Source organism: Medicago truncatula, chromosome 3 (genome assembly GCF_003473485.1).
Source record: "Medicago truncatula cultivar Jemalong A17 chromosome 3, MtrunA17r5.0-ANR, whole genome shotgun sequence".
NCBI classification, from domain to species: domain Eukaryota; kingdom Viridiplantae; phylum Streptophyta; class Magnoliopsida; order Fabales; family Fabaceae; genus Medicago; species Medicago truncatula.
Window position 1 is genome coordinate 49,123,327 of NC_053044.1, and position 8,900 is coordinate 49,132,226.

Genomic DNA, 8,900 nt, shown 5'->3' on the forward strand with positions numbered 1-8,900 from the left:
AATCTAAACTCTTGCTAATAAGAGTTTTGCTAACTTGTGGCTTAAAGACATATATTAAAAAATGAAAAGTAAAAATTTTGTATTAAAAAAATTAAAATTTTGAAAAATTAAATACACGACTTTTATATTTATTTCCTTAACATCTATTTTATTGAGTTTTGAAATTGTAAATTTAATATTTCTCTTTAAAAAGATCACTACGTTTAATCATTGACTAAATTAAATCATTCAATATTACCCATGGGTACCCAATTTCGAAATTTAAAATATCGCTAAATTTAATCATTGAGATTACGCTTGGGCACCCGGTTTCAATATTTTGTAATTGTCAACTTCATATTCCTCTTCAATTGTTTCGTTCAATATTATTTAAATTTAAGACGGTTACATTATATTTCGAAAATAGAGCGCAACATGCAACCTCGTGTGCATATGCACACGAATGTCCTACTAGTTTTCCATTAAAATAAAATGAGGTTGAGTGAGTTATACATGTTTGAAAAATTAACATGTGCTATGAAGACATAAATTAATTCATTTGGATTAAAATCATATGATGATCAAATCAAATTAGCAGATATAATCAAACATACACACACATTTTACGGATTTTTATAGCCTAGGGCATATATTATGCCTTATCTAGACCATTAAGAAGTCAATGTTGATTAGTAATTTTGAATGAAAGAAGAAAAATCGTGACAAACACGAGATCATCATAACAACGTAAAATGTCAACTTTGATGAAGCAGACCTATTGATAGCTTATTATTGAATTGAAATGAACTTGTAATTCACATAGACTTGTAAGATACTGTTGGTTGTACATACAGCCTAATTAACACATTTCAACTAGGCATTGAAGTTGTTTGCCACAAATGCTGCTGCTATCAGAAGAAAAAATTATGACAAATAATTAAAGTGCTACACATGCTACCTTACCCCCTCTAATATTCCCAATAAACACAGTCACATTTATATATCCAAACGATGGAGAAGGTTTGATAGACAAATTTTAAAATAAATTAAGCAAGGAAATTAAATTCATTCAATTTAGTTGATAAGCCAGTTCTTGTTGGACCGTCCTTAATAGTCGATTCACAGCAGCCGCAATTTCATCCACACTATTCAGCTGACTCCCCTCCTCTACCTGCTCCAATCAATTCATACCCAAAAAAACTCATAAATTAATTAACAAAATTACTTAACTTCTAATTAAAATTTCAAAAAAAATAAAAAAAAAACTAACCTTGATACTAACTGAGTAAAGAACCATATCATCGACCGTGGTAACATTAAGATGAAGAATGGTAAGCCTAAGATTTTGTAACCCAACAACAATCTTCATAAGTTGTCCTGGTTTTTTCTTGGATAGAATTTTCATGTTGGCATGACTATCTACCATTGTAACTTCAATGTCTGCAACAGCCCATTGTTTCTGTTCTTGGTAATTGTGTTGTTCCATTGTGACGTTGTTGTTGTTGTTGTTGTTCTGAGTTGCACTTGTTGTGTACTGAGGAAAAGTGAAGAATTCAGCAAAAGGTGGTCCATTATTTAAGCCTATGTTCTCGTTTGGTTCTTTCGTTTTCTTTTGGCCCCCCATAGACTGTAAATGTTGCTCTAACTCCTTCACAAAGTTTATTGCTCCTCCAATAATAGAAGCTTGGTCACCCTGTTTTTTCAATCAAATACACATCGAATTTTGTATTGTCATTTTCACTATAGTTACCATTTTAAGTCACGTAACAACTATTGTTTGCACAAAATTAGTATTGGAGAAGACATTGTAGATTCTTTTCTTTTTTTTGAAGGAAAAAAAAAAAGATTCTTTTAAAATGCATTACAAAAATAGATTGAATATTTTTTTAAAATTTTGAAAATGGTCCATTGCAAAAGAAATAAAATATTGTAAAAATATAGTTTTTCATTTTTCTAAATATGCATGCATTTTTTATATGCACTTGTTATGATAAAAGGTTATGGAGATATTTGATGTAATTAGACACGAACTCATACTATCCCTTTTTATGTACCAGTGTCATAATTTCACATTTAAGCTCTTAAAAAAATTAGGCTGTCTTTGAAAAATTATAGATAATTTACCAACAATCAATAAAAATGAACCATATAAATAAATAAGCAGATAGAGTAAAAATTAATTTGTGAGTACTTCCAAACAACCTAAAGTTCACCCAAAAATGACACTTCCATAGATTTGCATTTATATGTCCAATTTTTATTGAGTGTTAGCTAAATAGCCCACAATTCTTTTTGTTAGCTTCCATCTTTCCTCTATCATAAGTAAAACAAACTATAAACAAATAAATATCATTTAACCTACCCACATACATTCAAAATGAAAATTGAAGGGAAAAAAATGAAAATGTAATTAGAAAGTTAACGGGCCATAATTAAGTAAATTTAAAAAAATGAAAATGTGATTAGTTGAGAACTCATCTCATGTCATATCATGTTATGTCATGCTCATTATTTTGAATTGATTGATAACAAATAATTAATTAAAAAGAAACAAAATAATTAGTTAAATTGTGATTGAAACTGACCCTTTGAACATAAGAAGAAGGCATCAAAGATCGAAGCACATTCAAGTACTCATTCATTTGTTTTCTTCGATTGCGTTCAACAGTAATATGAGTCATCCTTTGATTTTCAATCTCCTCTTTGTTCTTTGCACTCTTGATACGACGACGCTTTCTCCTACACGATGCTGTTACTGTAGCTTCCTCCATGGTGGAAGAAGGAGGTGCTGTGATAGTTTGATCAACGGTGCAGATTTCAGGAGAGGAAGAGTGTGAATATTCCCATTGATGATCCCAGTTTGCATGGAGATTTTGTTGTTCATTGTTGATGATTCCTAGGAGAACATTCTCTTGTTCTTCCGCATGAAGATGATCATAGTCATTATTCAAAGAGTTGAAGTAATTGTCTTTGTAACTATATGTGAATGGATCTTGTTGTGGGAAAACCACAGTTTCAAGAGCCATTATTATTATTAATTTGTGACTAATCTAAAATTATTGAAGAGAGGGTAAAAAGTTGAAGGAGAAAAACTTTTAGAAAGAAATTATGAACATAAAAGTCCCAAACAAAAGTATTAGATACCCGAAAGAGAAAACAAAGTGACCCTTTTTAACATGGTATTGTTGTGTGAAGAAAGGTATGTACATGGGTTTTAAATAGGATGTTTCAAAGTTTCAATCAACATACAAAGACAAAAAGCTACAGCCTATTGCACGTGAGGTTTCATTTGTAATTGTTATTGTAGACCAATTCCTTGACCATACCCAAAGGGAAAATGAAACATACACCAACGTATAGAGATAACTGACAGATAGATTCCCTTGCCACTTTATTCATTCCTTATAATTCCTACTAATAATTAAATCACCTTTCCTGCAATCCAATCCTTCTTAAAGTTTGATTTATGCCCAAATTAACCTTTATAAAATCATTTAGGATGAATATTGTCTCCCATTTATAATTATAAAAATGTGTTTGGATTGGATGTGAGATTCTTAAATATTAGACATTTTGATCGTGATTAGATAAGTGTAACCTATACGTCTTGATTTTGATATCATCTTAAAGTTTGTGTTTGAACCTAATTCATCATTTACAAAATTGACTTAGTGTATGTTTGTTTTGGCACTAGGATAAATAGTAACTTACGTTTGGAGTGAAGCTCTGATTTGTAGCTTTTGACCAAATTGGCATCAAAACGCGAGAATGAATGATACAACATCAAACCAAACATACCATTATAAGATAATAATTTCCACCGCTTATAAAGAGATGTCCATGACATATTTCATCTAATGTATGATTCTGTGTAACAATGATCAATATATATCGAGCAACTTTTTGGATGGACAAGTAGAGTTCTTTCCTCTCAACTAAATGTTCTCTATACAAGATAGTCCGCAAAAGTCTAATACTCCCTCCGTCCCAAATTGTATGACGTTTTGGGCATTTCACACATATTAAGAAATGTAATTAATATTGTGTGGGAAAGAGATATTATAAGTTGTTTTACAAAATTGTCCTCAATAAATGATATGAGAAAGATAAATAAAGGAATTGAAAGAAGAGAGTAATAAACATTAATTTTTCATTGGTATTGTAGGACAAATATTTTTTCTAAAGTGACATACAATTTGGGATGGAGGGAGTAGCTTTTTGAAACTTTTCATGTTTTGAGTCTCTTACCGCTCGGACCAATCACTACATCTCGATAGACATGTCGGTTAATGTTTTTATTGAAATTGGTTATGTGTTTAATTAATTAGTCATGTTATTATTCACAAGGAGGAACATATTCGTTTCGTTCTCCAACAAAAACAATTCCCTATTCTCGTTTTATGCATTATATGCTTTGAAGGAGGATGATTGTCATTTTTAATCTATCATATAAAATAAATCAAACTTCAATCTCGTTCGTGAACACGGTTTTGTGAATTCCACCATATTAAATTGTCCATGGAAAAGAATAATCAAACTATAGCTGAAAACAATTCAATAATGTAATCAAAGTTGTGCAAAACAAAAAATGGTTGGTTGGCATTGGCAACTTATCTATACTTTTTTGTTTTGTTGATAATAAACTTATCTAGCTAATACTCTACCATACTAGGTAATATACTTAGATTAGATATACAAAATGAATCTTTTCTTCTCTACCACAGAGAAAGAATAATATAATTTTATCAAAAGAGATAATAGAGAATATAAGAAACTAATGCATGATGAATTAAGAAACTATTAGGCTTAATGACAATGTGGTCCTTTATGAAGCAAGTGCAATTGCCATGCATATTTTTTATTGATCTTGTGTTAGTGTTAGTAGTAGTAGTTTCATCAAAGAAAAACAAAAAATAGTAGTTGTCACTTGTCACAAATTAATGTAGACTAATCAACATAAAAATTTAATAATTTATCAGCGTAGATGTATGTGCCTCGATCTTGGTTCATTTTGTAATGATAATAATATGGTGATATAGGACATGAAAAAGAGAAAGAAGACGAAAAACTGGTGGATGAATCACAGATTGAGAGAAGTATCCTTTAACAGAACAAAAGGAGGTAGGAAGAAGAAAAAAAATAGACATAAAAAATTAAAGAACAGTAACAAAACATGCAAGTTCAGAAGTTGGACAAACAAGTTCAGAGGAATCCATGTGACCAGACACAGGGGCCATTTCGTAATCATCTACTATGAAGTGAACTCACTCGGTGCTTATCTCTATATTTCCCTTTCCCAAAGATTTTGTACTGTGTTTTCTCTTATTCTCAATTGAAGAAAGGAGTATGTACGTACTTTAATATTTCATCTAATGTAAATGTGAGTATCTTAATTTAATTTTACATTCTCCATGGCTAGTACCATATGCTGCTTGAGTGTATGTTTCGTTCACTTTGAAGGGATCAAAATCGACGGTAGAAATGTTATATTGATTTTGATGTGTTTGATTGTTTTAAAGTAGATTTGGTGTATCTTTGGTTTCCCGTTTGCAACACACAATAACACGTTTGTACACTTTTCGATTTGTTTTGTCGTGATTCTCAGAAACTTCAAATACTAACTTCTACGCTAACGTGGTTTTTTACCGTGATTTCTATCAAACTCCGTTTTTCAAAAGCAATACCAAACAGACACTTGGTTTTATTTGTAGAAGAGCACTGCTATATGCAGCGAACGTTTTTAATCCCGAATTGTCCCGAGATACAAATGTCAAAATTATATAGGCTGGTCAAACTTGAAAGAAGTTTCTTAAGCGGAAATCAGGGATGCACGTGCTTATCATAACCAATGGTTGTCTGTCGCTATGCTTCACGAAGTTGTTTCTCGGGATAAACAACATTTTCCTTTGTAGAATTGAGTTTGCGTGAAGTTAAATGAATGTTTGGGTTTATTTCTAGAAGGACAAAAATTGAAAATAGATTTTGGCAATGTCTTAGTTAGTCTTCCTCGTATGATTCTAGATTTTGATTGTAGCAATTTTATTAGCAATGAAAATCATCTCTCCAATAAAGGACAACCTTTTTTGACGAGTACTATTTTTAGTAAAAGTGTTCAAGATATGTTCAAATGAAGATTGACGTAATCTCAAGACAAAAAACGATTTTTGTGTGTTTGCAAGCAGCACATGCTTATGATTTTCTTATAGTTATCCATAATGACGAATTAGGTCAACAAACGTCACCAGTAGAATATCATACTATCATCAGATAAGACCTCATGATTATATTATTTTCTATTGATAAAGTGTGTCCGTTTGTCGTATGGCGTGTCTAGATACGTTTGGAGAGTATGCAATTCATTGTAATCAGCTTCCCGACTTCAAATACATGCATGACTTTGTTATGGATGTCCTTTTTGATATATTCAGGGGGCGAGAGGGTATTTGTGAAGACAAAGACACCTATGAACTTCTTGTGTTACTCACTTGATGGAAGATCGACACTTAGGCAAGTAGATGTTAAGGTATACAAGTTGGTTGGGGGAAAACATGCATATGTAAATTTAACCGGAGTTTTACAACTTGTGAGATTGGGGATCGAGGCTTGTATGGTGGGACATACAGCATTCAAGGCCACGTCAAGCAAAGTGACCAAGCATAAGAAAACGTGTTCTGACAATCAACATGTTCTGACAATCAACATGTTCTATACCATCTGCGTTTGACACTTTTGACTTCTTAACACTAGATGTTGTAGACCTTCTACATCGAAGACATACTATTAATATGTGTGATCTTTAAACCCTAAGTCCATAGATATTGTGTTTACGATGGACTTAACGGTATATCTTGTTGCTCGCTTTCCTTCCGGCTCATGTAATTTAGAGAATTTGGTTATTTTTTTAATAGACGCGATAGTTTTTTATACTTGAGATGCATAATTTTGTTTTTTGTTTTTTTAGGTACGAAGAATGTACTATAATCCCCATTTCATTTTATATTTCTTGCAATGACATGTTGTACAAGGAAAATAAATTAACCATTTGACCACATCTCGATAAGACATTCTCTAGGTTTTTTTTTTCTTTCCATTTTTCTTGGGTCTCTCCCTCTCGCTAACCCCATAGTGGCACTTGTTTATTACTCCCATTCTAATCAGATTTTGAATTATTCGATCATTGTTTTGATTACTACGTAAGTATATAAGTACAAAATGATTATTAAACTTTGAGTCATTCCACACGCAACGCAACTGGCAATCCCTTGAAGGTATCATAAAATATGTTAGATTAAGGATTCTGTGACTACTTAAGTCTTAATTAGAACAACTAGGCACGTATTAAGATCTAATTGTTTTATTAACTACTGTTATTACTATTATTATTCATTTGTTGTTTGATTAGGAGCTCAGGAAATTATTGTTGCTAGTGTGTGTGCTTAGTATCATACTATTATCTAGTGAGGATCATGTCCACATTACTGTAATATAAATTGAGTTATATATATTACTGTAATATGTTACTATTATGTTAATAAAAGGGGTGAGGCCTAGGGTATTAATGATTAAAGTTTTAGTGTTTACCCATGGATCATTAGATACAAATTATAGTATATCAAGACAACAAAGAAGGGATAAGAGATTATGTACCTTTAAGGATTAAGGATTCGTTCATAAAGGATAACTGTCACAAGGATGAGAGGGATGACTACCCTCATTCCGTGTAGCACCAGAAGAGTTCAGAATAGTTTAACCGTCTGATGGGATTGACGTTTAAATAGCTAAACGGCTGAGGGCAGGGACCTCTCATTGGGCTTAGGTAAATGGTCCAACCCATCACGGTCTATTTAAAAAGAATAGTTCAATCATACATTTTCATCAACTAATAAACGCATAATACAATAGACCATATTATAAATTATAACATTAATTTATAATAATTGATTATTGCCAATCCATAATTGATTAATTAAATAATTAATCCAACAATTAAAGGACTGCATCAAGTTGCACCAAAGAAAAAGGACAACAATTCTCTTTTAAACTGCAATAATCTCGATCTCGCTGGAACTTTTTAATAAAGTATTGAAACCAAACATTGCTTAGTAGTTATCAAAAGTTTATATCATGATTAGATACATAAAAAGTTATTATTTATTAGATAAAAATTATTTATTGTGATCTGAACTGGATCTAGATAGATGACCAGAGATGGTGAAGCACGACAGATGACAGTCATTAATTCATCGTCGACAGTGTTGTATCAGCAAACACTTTAACGTTCAGGTTCAAGTTAGTTTGTGATCGAGCCAGGTTTGAGATTTTTTAGATAAAAGTATAACAATATGTATGTTTTTCATACCAAATGTCGTTTCATAGATAGGATTTCAAAGGACTAGGTAAAAATCGTCGAGTCCATTGGAGGATATTCTACATGATTTTTAGATTGTCGTCTGATCTTTTGATATTGATCACACGGTGACAAGATGATAAGTGACTTTTCTAGAATGCGCCTTTAGTGGCTCCATGATATGTATGTATTTCTATTATCTAGGTTATTTGTGGGTGAGCTCGACCCAATCCAAAACAATTTATATTTTCGAATATATTATCAAATTAAAAGTAAAATACTTCAAATAGTCCAATATTAAGGACTCAAACTTTGATTAAACATGCTGGCCTAGACTACATAGATTAATGTGTGGCGTATTTGTGTTTTATATAAGTTAAACTATAAATAAGTATTATGAATTTGGACACGTATAGATCCGGCTATTATATGATGATGATGACATTTTTCTCCCCTGTTTTGGAACAGACACAGCTGCACCTAATGAAAACAAAAATAAATAATCCAGATTAGTACTAAGTAAATAAATAACTCAGCATGTTAATTAGTTTCCTAGCTTAATTGCATGTGCATG

At 31.6% G+C, this 8,900-nt stretch overlaps 1 protein-coding gene across 1 annotated transcript; it reads right to left on the minus strand.

Moving 5' to 3' along the window:
- Positions 1 to 776: 776 nt before the first annotated feature.
- On the minus strand, positions 777 to 3,199 carry LOC11431242 (transcription factor bHLH94). Its single transcript, XM_003602802.4, has 3 exons — positions 2,565 to 3,199; positions 1,250 to 1,672; positions 777 to 1,150 (listed from the first exon to the last, which is right to left on the minus strand). The coding sequence occupies exons 1-3, from the start codon at positions 3,003 to 3,005 to the stop codon at positions 1,049 to 1,051; spliced, it is 966 nt and encodes a 321-aa protein (XP_003602850.1). The 5' UTR covers positions 3,006 to 3,199; the 3' UTR covers positions 777 to 1,048.
- Between the last annotated feature and the right edge of the window lie 5,701 nt (positions 3,200 to 8,900).

Coding starts and splice junctions, on each gene's coding strand:
- LOC11431242 (XM_003602802.4), bottom strand. CDS start 3,005: ATGGCTCTTGAAACTGTGGTTTTCCCACAACAAGATCCATTCACATAT. Junction 1,673..2,564: donor CTTCTTCTTATGTTCAAAGG/GTCAGTTTCAAT, acceptor TTGAAAAAACAG/GGTGACCAAGCTTCTATTAT. Junction 1,151..1,249: donor TTTACTCAGTTAGTATCAAG/GTTAGTTTTTTT, acceptor TGATTGGAGCAG/GTAGAGGAGGGGAGTCAGCT.